At 40.5% G+C, this 19,372-nt stretch overlaps 2 protein-coding genes across 2 annotated transcripts in view; both read right to left on the bottom strand.

The window, feature by feature from the left end:
- CD46 (CD46 molecule) overlaps positions 1 to 1,165 on the bottom strand; it is a 56,136-nt gene extending 54,971 nt beyond the window's left edge. Inside the window, exon 1 of the mRNA XM_004470088.5 lies at positions 817 to 1,165. Within this exon, the coding sequence (XP_004470145.1) occupies positions 817 to 940 (124 nt within the window). The 5' untranslated portion in view covers positions 941 to 1,165. The remainder of the gene's footprint in view (positions 1 to 816) is intronic.
- An 8,371-nt stretch (positions 1,166 to 9,536) lies between these two features.
- The window catches only part of LOC101430310 (complement receptor type 1), a 179,664-nt gene continuing 169,828 nt past the window's right edge, over positions 9,537 to 19,372 (bottom strand). Inside the window, exons 56-57 of the mRNA XM_071207305.1 lie at positions 13,866 to 13,970; positions 9,537 to 9,667 (exon numbers count right to left, since the gene is read on the bottom strand). Coding sequence (XP_071063406.1) covers positions 9,652 to 9,667; positions 13,866 to 13,970 — 121 coding nt within the window. The 3' untranslated portion in view covers positions 9,537 to 9,651. The remainder of the gene's footprint in view (positions 9,668 to 13,865; positions 13,971 to 19,372) is intronic.

Below are 19,372 nucleotides of genomic sequence, written 5' to 3'. Positions count from 1 at the left end.
TGTTTCTCCGGTGGGGGCCGAATGGGGCGAGCCCTTCTATTACTATTGCTTATAGTAACAGAGCCAGAATTTTCTCCCACCTGGAGCACAACGAGCACAGGCGCTCTCCCATCCCCGGTGCTGCGCTCGCCCTTACAAAGCAAACGTAACGTTTCCTCGCCCCACACTCGGCAGGGCTGAGCAGCGTCCCTGCGCTCGCGGCCACCGCACGCCTAGGGCAGCACAGAGCAGGGTCTCCGCCACGACACGGCACAGGCATGGCAGCCCTTACCGGGGTAACGCAGGGACAGCAGGGAACACTCCCGTCCCCACGGCCCCGCCCCGCCAACACAGGCAAAACCCTCCTCAGCCGCACCACACGGACCCTGACAACCACCAGGGCACCTGGGAACCCCAGAGGAGGGCTCCGTGCCGGCGCGGCTCAACCGCGGAAGCACCCTACAAGCATCTGCGGCGGGAACAGCACGGCCCTGGGAGACAGCGGCTGCGACCCCCGCCCCTGCACAGCACACTGGGGAAGGCTCCCCTAAACCCCACCGCAGGCTCCGCACCGCGGTTGCGGTTAAAAAAAAAAAAAAAAAGCCACACCCACCACCGCAGTACAGCTCAGTCCCGACCAGTAACACGTCTGCGTACACTAAATGCACCGCACGTCCCGCGCCCAGGGCCCTGGCCGAGCCCTCCACCTCCGCACAGGCTCCCCCAGGCCCCCCGAGCCCCGCGCTTCCTACCCCGCCCTTAAGCCAAGCTCCCCGCGCCCCGCCCGCGCCCCGGCCCGCGGCAGCCTCCCCGGCGGCGCACTCTCTAAGGTCTTACCCGAGACGGCATTTAGCAGCAGGAGCACCAGGGCACTCAGAAGGGGTCCAAGGGAGGATAGGGAAGGGAAGGGACTATCGCGGCGGCGGAGAAACGCCCGGTGCGACAAGGAAGACGCCACCATTTTCCGGAAAATCAGCGGGAAAGTCGAGCCTGAGCGGCGGACTGAGCGCCCAGTGCGGAACCTGCAAGCGAACGTTACAGGACCGCGCCCGGAAGGAACGCTGTTTATCACCAGAGCCCGGGCAAGGCCCGCTGGAGGGCTGGAGGCGGGGCCTCGGCGCCCGAACGGCGTCCCGACGACGGGGCGTGGCCGGCCTGGTCTCCAACCTACCGGCTTCCGAGGACAGACGTCTGCTCCTCTGATTGGAACTGGGCTCTTTCCTTGTTACTCCCACTGCAGACCAGCCCGGAAGTGTCCCCGCGGCTTACGGGAATAGCTGGTACACCGTCGCAAGTGTAAATATAAACGGAAACTGTTACGGCCCTGCCCAGGAAGGGTGGAAAGGAAACTTCAGCTGGCAGGGTTTTTATTGTTCCTTTTCCGGGAACACTGTGTTGAAGAATAAAGCTCATCGTCCTGAAAATAGAAATCCAGGCAGAGGATCGTTCTGGTTCGCCCGCACTATGGCACTATGTGGGCTCTTACTCATTCTTTGACATTAATCGGCCATTACTTAGGGACAATACATGAGTTTTCCTTGCTTGAGTGTCTACTAGTGAGTCCTCTCACGGCCTGCTAGTTTTCAAATTTACAAGATTTGCCCACTGCACTCCCAAACCCAAAAGTAAATTGCTCTCCCCCCTCCTCCCCAGAGAGGACCTGTGGAATGCTAAATTATTAAGCAACACAAGTCTCTTAGTAGATTGCGCCACAACCCTGGTGCTCTTGCCCTTGAGCACTTAAATGTTTTATGAAAGATAAACATTCCTGGAAGCTGTGAATGCCCTAGGAGTTAAGATGGATAGGAATTGGTTGGATGGAGTGGATAAGAGAGGAGAACTTTTCAGGTGAAACAACTTCTAACAAGGCTGGGGAGATCAAAAGAATGAGCAAGATGTATTTTTAGAGATGTGAATAAAACCTGCATGACTAGTTTAAAATTTTAAATTATTTTTTAATTGTATTAAAAGAGCAAACAGTTGACATCTTCTTCCTCTCAAACTGGCAAATAAAAACCTCAACTAATGCAGATGAACATGTTAGGGGAAACCAGCACTCTCTTTCCATGGAAGTATAAATTTATAGAGATCAGTTTTGGACATGACTTAAACCACCAGTTCAACTTTGAGTTTATTCCAAAGAAATCATGAGAACTGTAAGCAAAGATAGTTTTGGAAAAAAGAAACCCTAAGTGTCTAGCAAGAGTGTTAAAGAATTTATGGTTGGTATCTTTCTATGATGAAATTTCATGCAGTGAATGTTGTGAGGGATTATCAATGTGTGAAACTAGGATACAGTTCTAAGTGGAAGAAGCAGACTCCAAATCAGTATTTTACATGATAGAATTCCTTTTATTAAAACAAAAGCATCAGGAAGCCACTGTGGCTCAATCAGTAGGGCTCCTGTCTACCACATGGGAGGCCCTGGGTTCTCATCCTGGGGCCTCCTGGTGAAGGCAGGCTCACCTGCAGGCACTGCAGAGTGCTGACTCAGCAAGGTGACACAACAAAAAGAGGGAGACAAGCCAAGAACACAGAGGAGCATGCAGCAAATAAACACAGAGAGCAGATAGCAAGCAAGCCACAAGGGGGGAGGGGAAATAAACAAATATAGACACACAAGAATGCACAGTGATGGACAGCATGCAAAAAGCCACAAAGGGGGGGGGTGTAAGAAATGAAGATCAGTTTAGGTTTCATGTGAAGGAAGAAAATATTGATTAATGTAACCTGGCAGCCTACTGCCTCAGTCTCCCACTCCTGGGTTAAACAGCAACAAAGGAAACCAGCTTAAGCCAGTCCTAGAGGCAGTAAAAAAGATGCCCAAGAAAGAGCTAAGTCAATACCAATTCAGCACTAAATTCCATTCCTTATTTGGCAAAGGGGAGCAGGTAAAAACTAAAGGGGGAAGCGGTTAATCACAAACTTTTGCACGGGAAAGTTAGGTCTTCTCGGATAGGCTGTAACTTCTGAAGTATCCAATCTATGGAGAAACAGAGGAAGGGCTTGCATGCTAGGTTTAGGGGTATAAATTGTGTCATTTTTCTTTGTTCAGGGCGCCAGCCAGGTTTTCTGGTTGTGCGCCCCTTCTTGCAAGATTGAGAATAAATTCTCTTCTTCTCCACAATCGGGCGAGACTTATTTTCTTCCAGAAGAAGATTTCTAACAGGGGGGAGTAAAAAAAAAACCACAAAACACAAAAGCATCATATTGGTACACATGAAAAGAGACTAGTTGACAGAATCATGAACTATACTCCATTTTCTTTGAGCTTTTAAATTTTCTTTATTGAAAAAAAAGAAAAAGGTAAAGGATTGGAAAAAGGTACAGGATTTTGTTTTTTTAAATCCAACTTGTTTATCAAGTACTAGAGTTGGAACCTCTATTACACAGGTTTCAGGTATGAGTGGATAGGGAAGAAATGGAGGTTCTCTGTATACACCTTGAATGGGTCTTCTGGAGTGAAAACAGTTTATACATATTTAATACAACTCTAGATGGACTGCAGGTTTTCTGGGTTCACTAAATCATGGAATTTCTCCTTCCTGCCAGATCAGCAAACTTTTTGGAATTCTTGATAGAGCATATAAGACACTAAGTATGGAGGTAGTGTACAAAATAAACAACTTAATATCTTGGATTTAAAAACCCAGAGAGGGAAGCAGATGTGGCTTAAGTGATAGCACGTCTGTGTACCATATAGGAGGTCCAGGGTTCGATACCCAGGGCCTCCTGACCCATGTGGTGAGCTGGCCCACGCACAGTGCTGCCATATGCAAGGAGTGCCCTGCCACACAGGAGTGTTCCCCGCGTAGGGGAACCCCACGTGCAAGGAAAGCCACCTCCGTGTGAAAAAAGCGAAGCCTGCCCCAGGAGTGGTGCCGCACACACAGAGAGCTGACGCAGCAAGATGAGACAACAAAAAGAGACAGATTCCTCGTGCCACCCAGAATGCAAGCAGACACAGATGAACACATAGCGAATGGACACACAGAGCAAACAACTGGGGGTGGGGGGAGAGAAATAAATTTTTTAAAAAAACAAAAAAAACCCAGACATTCCATGATGGCTCTTATTTAAAATAAGGAGGTATAATTAAAATAAGGAGACAGTGAATAGGAAACTCAATTAAGAGTAATTATCATCTCAGTTAACATTTAAGAGCTATGAAAGAGTGATAACAACAATGTTTTGTGGCTCAAAGTCAGCACTCTGTGAAATCTATCTCTATTTACCATTCTTTACAACAATATAAATTTAAAATTTCCTATCCCCAGGCTTTGAAGGGTTTTTTTTTTCTCCTGACTTAATTAAAAGATAGGAATAAAAAAGGACTAAGTTTGGTTTCCTTGTTTCAGGTGCTAAATTAGATTCAGAGGTGGTATTTCTTTTAGTCATTGAAATTTCTTTGCCTGAGGCAAGACTTTCTTTTCTTTAAAAAAAAAAAGCCATTTTTAATATAATTGAAGACCTTCACATTAATTTCTTTAGCTTATTTTGATTTGACCCAACTGAGGTTCTACGTGAACACTTCTGAGCCTTGTTTCCTATTTTTCTGCACAAGTTCCAGGAGGTACAGATAAGAGTTTTCATGCTGTAGCTCCAGTGCCTAGACTGTTCTAGGCACATAGTAGATGCTCAATAAATATTTGTTAAATATCGAATGAAATAAATGAGACTTGCTGTCAAGTGCATTTAACTATTCTCTGTCAGTTTTCCCACAGCATGAATTTACCAAATGCTGGGGAAGTTCTGAGAGATTTTAATTTTAATCATTTTAGACAACTAGTGAAGCAGGCTGGTAAGATAGGGAATCAATAGATGGATCTGGAACTTGGCAGAGAGTCCATGTAGACATCAAAACCCCCAAGATGGCTGCTGGAAGATCCCTACCCCCAAGAATCTGCTATTCAGAAGAAAGACCGTCCAGAAGCCAGGAAAAACCTCAGATATTCCCCAAGGACATGATCATTGGGTCCTCACTGGGGGATGGATAGGTGGGGTGATCAATCCAAACAGCAAAGAGGTGGAACTCCTCCCCTGCCATTAGCAAAGGGGTGGAGTAATTAACAGTTTAAAAGCCAGGCACAGGCCTGAGCGCTCCCGCTCTGCTTTCCTGCCTCTGGACCTGTTCCTGCCCTCTGCACGCTGCTCTCGCCATTTTTCCTCTGCCATGTGGCCACACAAGTAAAACCTGGGGATTTATAACCTACTGGGGAGTTGTAGACTGTAAATCAGCCCGCTTTATCACTTTCCAACTCCTTCCTCTCTACCTGGGACCTCTGCTCCATTATTTTCTCCCATTTCTCTTCCTTTCCTACCTGCATAAATTACTGGCCTAACTCACCCGACGTGCTCTTGAAATTCATTTCTGCAGCATAGCCAAGAACCTAAACAAAATCCGGTAACACTAAGAAGCAAAATTGGATTTCTCTGAAAGAAAGGAGCTAAAATAGTCTGCACAGAAAACTTTCCAAAATCAAGCTTATGAAGTGGAATGTGTTTGTCAGCCAAAGGGGTGCTGATGCAAAATACCAGAAATTGGTAGGCTTTTATAAAGGGTATTTATTTGGTAAAAACTTACAGTTACCAGGCCATAAAACATAAGGTACTTCCCTCACCAAAGTCTTTTGCCACCCTTTTGGAGCAAGATGGTTGCCCACATCTGCCAGGGTTCAGGCTTCCTGGGTTGTTCTCTTCTCGGGACTTGCTTCTTTCCAGGATCAGGGTTCCTCTCTTCCCAGGGCTGCTTCTTTTTCATCATATCCAAGCTTCTCTGTGCTTACCTCCCAGGGCTCCAGCTTAAGACTCCAACTTCCCTTCTGTGCGGTGAAGTTTCCCCATGAGTCCCTGCCCACCAAGGGGCAGAGACGCAATGTCTTACTGACATGGCCCAATCAAAGCCATAGTCATTATTTAATCAGGTGAAAGCAAAACCTCTGAATCCAATACACTCTAATACACCCAGAGCGAAAGACCAGTTTACAAACATAATCCAATATTTCTTTTTGGAATTCATCAATAAGATCAAACTGCTACATGGAGCAACTGCCTCTCTGTTAGTTTTAAGATCATTTCGGTGGTTGTGGCTAAAGGGAGAGTTTTGACAGCAAACGCCTTTAGGCCCTGACAGGGCTAGGACTCAAAAGAGTTTGAGAGTGAAGTAGGAGAGTAAAGACTAGGGGTTCCTCCAACTGCCATAAGGGTAGGTCTTGTCAAACAGCCAAAGAGAAGAGGAAGGAGAGTATGGAGGAAATGCATGCCTGTGGATCAGGTTTTGAACTGTGTAGTAGATTTCCTGGGCCTCTTGAATGCTGGTGGGGTGGATTTTGGTATGTGGAAATATCATTAAGCAAAAAGGAACTTCTTTAAAATAAACGTAAATGACTCTTTACTACTATCTGTACATTATCCCTTTTTTTTAAGATCTTTTTTAAAATTTTATTTCTCTGCCCACCCCCAGTTGTCTGCTGTCTGTGTCCATTCGCGGTGTGTTCTTCTGTCACCGCTTCCATCCTTATCAGCAGCATGGGGAATCTGTTTCTTTTTGTTGCATCATCTTTTTTTTTTTTTAATAGTATCTTTATTTATTTATTTATTTATTTATTTATTTATTTATTTCTCTCCCCTTCCCCCCCACCCCGGTTGTCTCCCCTCCCCCCCACCCCGGTTGTCTCTTCTCTGTGTCTATTTGCTGCATCTTCTTTGTCCGCTTCAGTTGTCGTCAGCGGCATGGGAATCTGTATTTCTTTTGGTTGCATCATCTTGTTGTGTCAGCTCTCCGTGTGGGCGGCACCATTCCTGGGCAGGCTGCACTTTCTTTCGTGCTGGGCGGCTCTCCTTACAGGGCGCACTCCTTGCGCGTGGGGCTTCCCTACGCGGGGGACACCCCTGCCCGGCAGGGCACTCCTTGCACGCATCAGCACTGCGCATGGGCCAGCTCCACACAGGTCAAGGAGGCCCGGGGTTTGAACTGCGGACCTCCCATGTGGTAGGCGGACGCCCTATCCACTGGGCTAAGTCCGCTTCCCTGTACATTATGCTTTTAAGAGGAGAGTGTAGGTGCAAATGAGGCCCTGTGTGCTCTTAGGTAAGGCTTTCCACTGTCATGATGAAGAACTAGCTATTTGTATCAACCTGAAAGGGAAGCTGAATAGTGGATAGTTAAGCCATTTTTGTGGTGTTGGCCCCAGGCAGCTACGCTTCCTATTTTTGCACCTATTAAGTACCTGCCAGCCAGTTGACCATCTGGGCCTGATTCTCTTTCCTTTTACCAGCAAAAGAACTACTGTGATATGCCACCCCCTTCACAGGGATTCTGAAACCTCTCAGGAATAGAGAAGGGCATTTCTCAGAAGGAACACAAATTCATTTTGTTTCCTCTTGGCTTTTGAAGGCTTTAAAAAAGTAAATATATTATAAGCCATATTCCATATATAGATTTGCAAAGACAGTCTTTCATTCCTTTGTCATTATAATGGTAGAAATGAAATTTCACTTCGGTTTTAATGTCATGGATTTTAACTTATCGTCACACTGAAGTGTACAAAAAGCAAACAAAACAGAAAATTAGGATGTTAGCATGAGAAATGGGAGGGCAACTGGCCTAGCTCCTGATTTTCAGGTGAGAAATTCAAGGCCACAGGTTAAAAGAATTGTTCAATAATACAAATTAGGTGAGGCAATGTAGCTTTTTATACATAGTTGGCATATGTGTAACTGATAACTGACTTAATAGGAAGAAAATCTCATGGAGTTCTTACAATTAAAAAGTCACAATAAATAAATAAAAATAAATTTTAAAAAGTCACAGCTGTCAGATGTTTGTTAATCATATTGTTCAGTGATTAAATTCTGGGGGAAAAACATTTTTTTCTTGTGAAGAGGGATTTTAATCCTAAGAAAGGTCAATTCCCAAACATTTAATTTCTAGTCTTCCTTTAAAAATTACTTCTTCAAAAACCTAGGAAATTATAGAGATTTATTAAAAATCCAGCTAGGCACAAATGTTACCATTGAGCATATTTTCATATATTTGTGGGCTATTTGTCTGTTTTTATTGGTGGCCTGGCTATATGTCATTTGTCCATTTTTCTTACAGATTTTGGTCTTTGAATTTTTAAGAAATCTCTAAATAATGGGGTAATTATCTTTTATCTGTGATTTAAATTGCAATTTTTTACTTTGTCTATTGACTTTGCTTATGCTCTTTCTTTGCTATCTTTCATGACTTTATGTTGAAATTCAATTCGGTGGTGTCCAGCTCATTCTTTATACAGGGGTCAAAGTAAACAGAGTAGAATATACTTTTAGAGCAACTATCAAAAATAGAATTACACAGAAGTTAGTAGTAGACATATACAAATCTATTGTTAAATATCCAGAAAGATACTAATATTTTCTAGAGATTATTAGTGAAGCCCAAAACATTGTCCTTAAATTTTCAGTCTGCAAAGAATGGGACCTTTTAAAGACTTCAAAGCCACTTACTTAGAAAGTGTCAGTGCACTATTACTAACCTGATAAACTTAAAAGTTGTGCTTTTTTAGCTGATTTAGTGTGTTTTTTAATCCATACAAAAGTAGGCTAGTTTTATTAAAAAACTATTCTTTTATTTCAATTTTTATTATGCTTCTTAAGCAGAACATGGTACAAAGTACCAGTGCTTTTGAAATAGAGCTTAAAAAAATCCAAAGCTTCAATTTTCCAGATATTTTTCTTGCATAATCTTGACCTCTCTGCCTCATAAAATTTTAATACCATTTTAGTAAAGAGGAATTACTCTTTTTCCCTAGAGAAACAGAAAACTAATAGAGAAAATATATCAGTCCAATTCTGTTAAAAAGCAGTGGGCTCTGCTCTACAAAAGAAAACTATTTAAGAAAGACATACATGTGTGTATAAATAAACACATATATGAAAGATTGTCAGAGATTGTATTACTATGAATCAAATATATTATGTATCATATTGTATGATTTAAAAAATGTTATATGTATCTAGTACATTTAATTGAAAAATGTATGTTCTTATTCAACTGTATTTTTCTTTTTAATTCTTTATATTTTTAATTAGTAAATATACAAAATAAAGTTTAAAAAAAAAGATTAGTGTAGCTGAGTGGTTTGAGCGCCTGCTTCCCACATATGAAACCCTGGGTTCAATCCCCAATACCTCCTTAAAAAAAAAAAAAAGCCAAAAAACAAACAAACCCGAGAAAGATTGGCAGAAAATGAAAATATTAACAGTAGTTATCATTGAGTGGTATAATTATATGACTCATTTGTTTTTCAAATCTTCCTGCACTTTCCAAACTCTCCTTAGAGAGCTTGCTCCATGTTATAAACATTTTAAAATATGAAAGAAAAAATATAATCCTAGGCAACACCTTCTTCCTTTAAATATTTTAAACTATTTTCTATATCCCAAGGTCAGTCCTTTCCCCTGACTTTCCATTCAAAGAAATAGGATGAAGGAAGAATGACTGTAATACAAACTAAGTAGAGGAGGCTTGGCTAGATACTCTGAACGCTTCTTCAGTATTTTCAAGTGCACAGGCTTGTATCTTTGTGAAGTCACTTCAAAGATTTTTATGACTCTCATTCCGTGGAAATGAAATCGCTCCTCTCCAACCAGCATTTAATGTGCAATGTTCTCCAACTTTATAGTACTTTACGAAGGAAGGACACTGAAAAACAGGGTATTTTTATTTAGATGACAGCAAGGTCAACAACTGAACTATCCAGAATTTATAAGCTGATAATCATAATGCTAACATTACATATAAATTTAAAGTTCACAAGAAGAGTTTATTGCCCTCTATTGTGGTTGCTATATAGGGCATAAGAAAGAAACTGGGACATTGAGTAGATAAGAAAGAGATTAATAAGTAACTTGACCTTTACTCATTGCTTCTTTAGTCAAAAAAAAGTGTTATCAGATTTGAACAACTAAATAAAGATAGACTTATTCCAGAAAACATACAGTTTGCTCCTTAATATACTGATACTTCCTTGAGTCTCTCTTCTGAATCACATTGGTGGCAGGTACCAGAAATCAGGATCTAATCATCTTGGAGGAGCAGGAGGTGGGCCGGCATTCAGAAAGCATGTTGTCCTCCCTCAATCACTGTGGGTAGTGCATAACCCAAGACATCCAATGCTTCCTTGGTCATGCTAGTGTCTCTCCTCTGTCTTCATGCCAGGGATCTGTCTTTCCACCAATAAACAGACCCTCTGACGACACCCACCAGCTCAGCTGATCCCAGTTATTACTACCACCTGGATTCCTCATCATTATTCTCCAACTCACAAGACTTCCCAATGTCATCTGTTGTCTGCATCCTCTCCAAATATCTGCATATCCTTCAACACATGGCTATGCCTTTAGAGTCTGCCTCTTAATTGTACCACTCATTCTGCCCCTGCAACCACCCTGGGTGCATGGATTTTAAGCTTGGTACGTACTCTAACTCACTCCTTGTCTACTAAATGCTCCACAAAATGATTAACATTCTTCCTTTGCAACAATGTACTTAAAATTCCAATATTAAAAATAAAATTTTGAGACACAACTCATTAAGGACTTCCTACCTTGCTATTAAAAAGTCAAAGGCAATGCACACTGAGTCTATCCTGATGTAAAGTAAGCATTTCTAAAAAGTTGAGGATAAATGAAATTTTGATAAATTCATTCTCTCATGTATTTACTGAGTACTTTTCTTTGCTTAACTATATGCTCAGAGTTTTGGGGGAATTAAAAAAGATAGTCTCATTCACAGCAAGTTATTAAGCTAGTGTGGGAAAGAAAGCACACAAGGGAAGCGGACTTGGCCCAGTGGTTAGGGCGTCCGTCTACCAAATGGGAAGCTGCGTTCAAACCTCGGGCCTCCATGACCCGTGTGGAGCTGGCCCACACGCAGTGCTGATGCGCACAAGGAGTGCCCTGCTATGCAGGGGTGTCCACCGTGTAGGTGAGCCCCACGCACAAGGAGTGCGCCCTGTAAAGAGAGCTGCCCAGTGCTAAAGAAAGTGTAGCCTGACCAGGAATGGTGCCACACACACAGAGAGCTGACACAACAAGATGACACAACAAAAAGAAACACAGATTCCTGGTGCCACTGATAAGGATAGTGGTCACAGAAGAACACACAGGGAATAACACAGAGAGCAAATAACTGGGGAGGGGGGAGGCGGGGAGAGAAATAAATAAAAAATAAATCTTAAAAAAAAAAAAGAAAGCACACAAACACAATCCATGGCCCATTATAGGTGACTAATTAATGAAGAATGAATGACTGAGCAAGTGAATAGGTGCAATGGAACTAAATAGCAAAAAAAAAAAAAAAGGAAGAAGAAACATGAAATGTTACAAGGTTATATGATTTTAATAAAATAATGGTATAGAATATTAAGGGTGTGCTTATGCAGAGTTTTTAATGATGGGTGAAATGGTTGTCATTTGGTGAAAGTAGCAGGATCTCAGGTACAGTCCTGAACATATAAAATAATGTGTGGTATAACTTAAGAATACTAAACATTGGGTAGAGTTTATTACAGGTAAATTTATATCTTTTATCTTTATATTTTCTTTAAATCTATGACTTCAGTAATGAGCACATATATTATTTTTATCAGAAAAGAGTTTCTTTTTAAAATAGTAGAAATAAGAAGTGCTGTGAATTCCAAACGGCGATCATGCTTGGCTGGAATTGTTCAGGAAAGCTTCTTAGATAAGTGAATTCTGAGCTGGGGTAGTGGAATTTAAATAGGAACAAAGGTGGAAAAAGTGTTTTAGGCAAGGTAACTGGCAGGCATGAGGCTAAATCAAGTGCTATTTTAAGTACACTTGTGGTCTCTTTTTAAAATGAACTCTTGTAAAGAGAATGATCCTCACTGTCTCCCCTTATTTTGTCTGTTCATATTTGGAGGCAGCACAGCTGGCCTAGAATCAGTGTTACACAACTTTTCCATCACAGCATCCCACTTGTAAAGGAAAATGAATGCATCATCGCTAGGGCCTTGGAGGCGTAACTTAGAACATCCCAGAAAGCACAGTGTTGTCTGTCTTATTTTATCTTAAAGTCCTTTGCATCATTTGCCTTCTACTTCCTTATATATGTGCTTGTGTTAATATAGAAATAATACTGTTTTCCCATCGAACTAATGAACCAGCATTAGGAAAAATATTTTCCTAAGAAACATTTTCATCCTGTGGCTTCCATTTCCCTTTGGAACAGTAATCATAACTCTCCAGGCATATGCAAATATGCATTTGAGAAGAATCAGATGAGATGATCACTAAAGCTTCAAACAATAAGATAATTCTGAATTTTCAAAAAGCAGTGCATATTTCATTTGCTTCCATAAGAGGTAATGAAAAAAACAAATGAAAAGACAGAAGCAAAGTATTAGGAAGCCAGATAATAAACAGAAGGCATTGCAACTTCATTGCTATTGTGGGTAGAAATTGGTAATAACCTGTATTTTTCTGTTTAGAAAAATTTGAGTTGTCTAAACTTATATCATGGTAACTATAAAATGCCTTTCCTACCCCTCATCTTTTTCTGGGGTCCCTTCCACTGTCTTCTGTGGAATTTAGGATTTCTAATGTGTGTGTAGATATAAAATGCTAGATTTAGATCAATTTACATTCATATGAGAAAGAGATAGGATGTACAGAAAGGAAATTTCCCAACAAGTGTGGGGCCTTTGCTTCTGCTTTCTACATGAGAAGCTTAATTCTTTCTAGGGCATATGGCACCACTGTTTTTTGAAAATTCTCTGATAGGCCTTGTGGATAGAAAATGTTAGGACTCCTGGGCACAGCCAGGGAAGCAAAGGCCAGACAAACTGCTCTGTATGACAAAGAAAATGGGACTTTGAATTGGCAAGAAGCCCAAGAGTCAAAATAAGTACTCTGAGAATGCAGTAAAAATTTGAACAAAAAGGGAGTATACCAAAAGAGCCTGGGAAAAGGGTGGTAAACGAGGACTTAAAGGAGGATTAGGCAATGAGAAATTCCTCATAGTAACATACAGGTCAGAAGTTGGTAAACTTCTGTGAGGTGCCAGGTGATAAACATATTTGGCTTTGTGGGCCATACAATCTCTGGGTCTCTGCAGCAACTACTCAGTTGTGCCCCTGCAGCACAAAGCAGCCATAAACAATTTGTAAATAAATGAGTGCAGAGGTGTTCCAGTAAAACTTTATTTACAAAAACAGGTGCCCAACTGGATTTGCTCCTTAAGGCATAGTTTGAGAACCCCAGGTGTAGATGGTTACCTTTTAGTTCAGCGATTTCTAATATTCAGTTCTATGTTGTGTGCTGCTTCGGGTTGTGACATAATCTTCCTTTTCACCCCAACTCTTTAGGAAACATTAACCAAACAACAGGAATGAAGGGTAGGTATGGTAACAGGCACGAAAGGAGAGGGACAGAAAGAAGAGAGCAGGCCTAAGAGGCCAGGGGGAGGGCAGAGGTAGAGGATTTTCAGTGGAAGTCGGAAATCAGGGGGAAAAGTTACTCGGGACACTTGTTCTTCCTCAGTACATTTAAAGGAAGCTGGAGGACTTGTAGGCACACCCTGGTGGCAGGTGTTTGGGTTCCAGAAGAAAAATAAAAACTGCTACTTCTCATGCAGAAGTACACAGAAATGTAGGAATGCTTGGAAAACACAGTGCCTGTGCACAGCACTGACAGAGCCAATCACCCTCAGTCACAAAACAACCAAAAAGTAAAAAAAAAAAAAAAAAAAAAGGGAGTTTTAATTTCTTTGATATCAATGATCCAAAAGTACCTCATGAAATATCATATTCAAATCTTGCTTCTATGTTTGATATTTGAGTTGTTGAAAACATTTTGAACTCAATATGTATATACGATACCTGCTATTTTCCTGATTTGTTTGTAGACTTTGAGAATGAGCACAGCTGTCTTCTTGAGGATTTAATTGGATAGTCACTTCTTTAGGGCTTTCATTTGTATTATTGCTGATTGGCAGAGGAGAAAAAATAGGAAAAATCTTTAAACATACAAGTTTCAGTTATGAACAAAATTAGTAGCTTTCATTTTGTAATTTAGGGTATAATTTGCCTCAAGTTCCTGATATCTTCGCAAGGTATCTAAAAGGAAAACCATCCTAAAATCCCATCTTACAATACTAAATAAGAAGTTGGACTAGGACATATTACTAAAATCATTCTCTATTATTGTATCAGAAGACTCTAAATTGTTCATAGACAATATGTCTTAACACATTTCTCTATTTCTAGAATAATTTCAATTAGTACATACTGTCTACCATGAGATTGTGATACCTAAGCCTCACAATATAAATAGCTTTCCACTGCAATCTGAAACAAGGCTTCCCTTTCCCCTGGATTGAAGATATATGTTCTGGTTTTTTTGTACAAGTAAGACCCACAGTTAGGAGAACATTAGTAGCTGTCATGAAGGTATAAAAAGAACTAAAAGTGAAAAGAGTGTTTGACCACATTTTAATATTGATAATAATCACATGTAAATAAAAATAAGCATTTTCTGACATTCACCTAAAGCAAGGCACTATCTTAAGTGAGGTGGGAACTATTATTATACCTATTTTACAGCCAAGAACAATGAGATTTAGGATAATTATCTGGTTCAGGGTCTCATAGCTAGTTAAGAGACTGAACACAGGTTTTAGTGACGGTAAAGCCCATGCTTCTAGCTGGTATTGTACACTTCCTCTTTGGGGGTTATTTAATAAATACCTCTTTTCACAATAACAAAAGCTTTAGATTTTAATTATGCATTAGTATTAGGGGCTTAAGAATGGGAGCACAGAGAGCTGACTCACTTCACTACTTACCACTACCTCCTCATCGCTCACTTCTTTATCCTTCCATAGAAATAGAATGATGGAAGCACTGGTAGCAAAGAGGAAGGCTCTGAGTCATGATACAAATTTGTTACAGGTAATGGATGAGAAAAAGTAGAGGGTGGTATGTTGCCAGGTGGCTGAGCTTTGAAGGAATAGTGATTAAGTGGTTAGAGGAGTAACATCCTGGAATTGGTCTTGGGGTGATGAAAATGTTGACCCTACTTCCCAACCTGGAGGTACATGGGTAAGGGACCTCAGTGGACCTCAGTGAGTACATGTTGATTGAATGGATTTCCAGTTGGTTAATGGTGGTTAATGTGATCATAGGAAAATACGGGGAGCCTTTGAAGAGGATGGCCCTAGTAGTCTTGTCAAGTATCACACCAATGATGACTCTAAAGCTTTGTCTGGCTATGGGACGAGAAGGTTGTTTTGTATATAACTGGGAACTGGGTAGTGCCAGAAACAAGAAGCAAGATATTGGGAACTGAAACGTGTCCCCCACAAAAACCATGTTCACATCCTCATCCCTGGCCCTGGGGTTGAGAACTCATTTGTTAATATGATCTTGGAGGTGTCATTATTAGTTAAGGCGTGCCCAAGCTGAATGGCCTTAAATCAATATGATCGAAGTCCTTGTGAGCAAAGGAAATTGGACCCAGAAGGAGAAAACCATAGAGAGTAGCAGGAAACTGGAGTCAATGGAACCAGGGAGAGAAAGGAGAGGACATAACCATGTGATGGGAAAGCCAAGGAATCCAAGGATTACTCGGCAGCCAGACGCTACCAGCCCTGAAAGGAAGCAAACCTTCAAGCCTCTGACACCATAAACTAAAAAATTCCTGTTGTTAAGCCAACCCATTGCGTGGCGTTTGTCATAGCAGGTGGGAAACTGAGACATAAGGGTAAATGGGCTCTGACTGGAGCAGTCACAATAGCATTATTCCTCAGTAATCAAAGCACCACTCAATCTTGTTTGACATTTGTCATAAATTATTAACATAGTAAATACACAGTGAAATATTAATATCAAAATGTGTAGATAGCATTTTTTTCCCAAGTGAAATGTAAAGCCTGTGAGATTTAATCACAGGAAACACTTGCAAGTTTGTGTGGGTGGACCGGTAATTTTTCATTAAATCTCAATATGGACAGGTATCTTTTCAGCAATATAATTTTTTAAGGTTCAATAACTCAGAAAAGAGTCAAAGGAGGGATTACATACTGTTCTTTCAAGAGATACTGGCTAACTATGCTGTAGCAGCTAAAACAAATCCAATAAAATATGGAAATCAACAAAAAGAATATTGAAAGGAATAAAAGGAAATATTATTCTAACTTTGTACTATACACAGTTCTGGATACTGCATTTCCATGGTAAAGACTCAGATTCAGAAATGAGCAACTAAAATTATCAAATGAATAGGCATAAAGGGTTCAAGATTTTGACGTGGACAGTCTGAGTTAGAGCCCTAACTCCTAACAACCTTCCACTGGTATGACTTTAAAGCAACTCTCTGCACCTTTGAACAATTACTTTAAGCCAGGGTTCTTACCGTTTTTGGTTCCATGGACCCCTTCACCAGTCTGGTGAAAACCACGGACCCCTTACTAGTCCACACTATATTGAGTATTACATAATAAATATATCACACCTGCACCAACACAACTCCACAAGAATAATGTTTTTTGAATTTCAATTGAAGCTCATGGCCACCTGGATAAGAACCTCCTGCTTTAAGCAATTTCTCTATACATTGGGATCATCTCTGCTTTGGGTTCACGATATCATTGGTATTACCTACCTCACAGGGTTGCTTTGAGAACCAAAGGGGAGAAGAAACAATAAAACATTTTTGTAAGCAAACAATTGTACAGATATTAACTGTCACTATACTTATTATTAATCTTGGCTGTTGTACAAGTGGAGATCCAAAGTAATTAAAATTTATTTTGAGTGCTGTGGGTAGGTAGTCCCTGCTCATAAGAAGCTCATCACACTCTGGCGAGGGGACTGGTGAGGAGGATGGTAGAAACTGAGAAAACAAGAGAAACAAGAGAAAAGCAGGTATGGAAAAGTCCAGTGAGGGGAGCACACGGAGGGATTAGATGTCCTGGATCAGGGAAAGTGAGGACTGAGAAGGCATATCAAATCATCATCATTGTGACATCAGTTCACAAAAGATTTGCTCGCCAAGTCCAGTGTGCATATATTAGAACAATGAGTGACCTTGAAATCTGGGGTAAGTTCAGGGTAAGTTAAAAATGTATTATTTAATGTGGCAAGAAGTGCAGCAGAATTCCCTGGGAAGAATGGCAGCTCTATCCATCACTATCCTTGAGTCTCTGGTCACAACACAAGTCCTGGAAGATGTCACTAATTGATCTCTCTGGATTCAGCTTTGGCATCCTTTCCACACAGTACCACAGACCATGACAACCGACAGCTGAAATTGAACTTTACATTCCCTACATTTATTGTCTCAGCACATTAACTGACATTTGTAGCCAGCATTTTCCCGGCTAATGCTAGCGTCACTTACTGGCCACCAGGGGCTCCAGTGACCTCATCTCCACCCTCATCTCTAGACAGGGCATAAAAATTCATCCTTATTTTAAAAACATAAGCAATTTAAAGATTTACTGAGAAACTAAAATGGTGCAAAAATAGAACACATACAGAATGATCTCACCTTTAAATCTTTTCAAGACACTCCTCAGTGATGCCTACTGTACCCATCTTATGAAAGACCCTCACATTCCCAATTCCTCTTACCCTGCTCTTTTTGTTTCATAGCCTTTATCCTCCTTTATAATATTAGTAAATGAATTTATTAACTAATTTTAAAGTTTCTTATTATTGTTTCTCTCTTGCCACTAGAATGTAATCTGCATGAGGGCAGGGATTTTTGTGCATTATCTTCACTGTTGGATACATAACAAGCCTGAGAACCATCCCTGGAACAAAGGGATACCCAATGAATATTTATTAAATGAATGGATGTACTAAAGACCACGTAAGGGAGATGCCACAAAGAAAAGAATGATGCTTTTCTGAAGTGTCTACTGTATCAGCTGAAGACTTTAGCCTGCGTTGGATCTTGGTTCTTCCAGAGCATGTCTCCTTCTACACTATTCTATCTCTGTCTGGCACGATTTTTTTTGGCTGTAGATAAACTGTTTTTCTGGCCAGATGACCACAAAGGTGCTCTCCACCCTTGTATTTTGTGTCTTTCATATGGCTTCCTTCTTTATCATGAAGCAGCTTATGCTTTAGATGAGAAAAGTAGGAGCTCCTGATAAAGAATAACCCATTTTTTTCCTACATAGCCACACCTACTTAGCTTATCAGCTTCACCGCTCACCAAAGTATGACCAAATGATTCATCAGCCTAACTGATTGCAAAAGAGAAGAGACGCCTGCATTCTGATTATTTAAGTTTAATATCTCCCCAATTTTAGTTTACATTATTTCTAAGATGAAAAATATGGCCTTTTTTGTTGTAATAATATACTTTAAGAAGTAAAATAGGAAAAAGAAAATTTTTTTAAAAATGTGTTTTATTGTGGGTTACTTGGATGTTTGGGAGGTTTTTCTCCCTCAGCTGTGAAACCGTAATTCCTTTTCCAGGCCACATCCCTGGCTGCCACTGGTCAGAGAGGGAATGACTACGTCATGGGCATGACTCCTCTAAAGAACGTGGAAAAAATAGGAGGTGTGTTTTAAAGGATGGAAAACATGAAGTAGTAGTACATCATTTGGATTTATTTCGATTAGACAGGGAGGTCCAAGATAAGCATTTCCAAGGAAACAATTTTTATGAAATGATCTTGATTGTGTTTATGCCTGATGATGACTCACAAGAGGAAATGAACTTAAATAATGTGGGCAAAATAACTCAATAGTCAGACTTAGGAATTTGACCCTCCAGTCAATAAATAAGGAATGGGTTATAAGGGAAGGGAGAATATAGATCACCTTGAATAGCTCCAAGAGGAAGAGATAACCATTTGCTTTGGGTAGTTTTAACCAGAGATTGGAACAGACATGGAAAATTAGAAGTCCCAATTACATTAATGAATTCAGCCTTAGCTTAAATGAAATTTAAAAAATTAATCCACAAATTACAGTGGCTAAAGGAAGAAAAATTATCAATATAAGCATTTTTGCTAATGCAAAGTACCAGGCTAGTTACTTTTTCTTTTTGTAATGAAGGACAAAGAATATTGACACGTGAAGCTACAAAATGTAGAGAATGTTAATTAGGAAGGATACAGATTAAATTTAAATTTAAATGTCTACTTATTCTTTATTTTAACATGAAATTGATTTCCTGACTAGGCTGTCCATAAAAAGTTCTACAGTGATATCCTACTTTTTAAAAAGTTCATTGCTATCCCCCATGACATATCAAAATTCCAGTTATTTACTGTGAACCTTATTGTAGAAAACTGCAGTTGTTTAGAATGTTTGCTATAGAAAACTGACACTTAAAATCACAAACTCTGTTTCGCATGGAGATAGACTTC

The sequence above is a fragment of the Dasypus novemcinctus genome, chromosome 13 (genome assembly GCF_030445035.2).
Source record: "Dasypus novemcinctus isolate mDasNov1 chromosome 13, mDasNov1.1.hap2, whole genome shotgun sequence".
Taxonomy (NCBI): Eukaryota; Metazoa; Chordata; class Mammalia; order Cingulata; family Dasypodidae; genus Dasypus; species Dasypus novemcinctus.
This window is presented reverse-complemented; position numbering and strand designations above follow the sequence as displayed.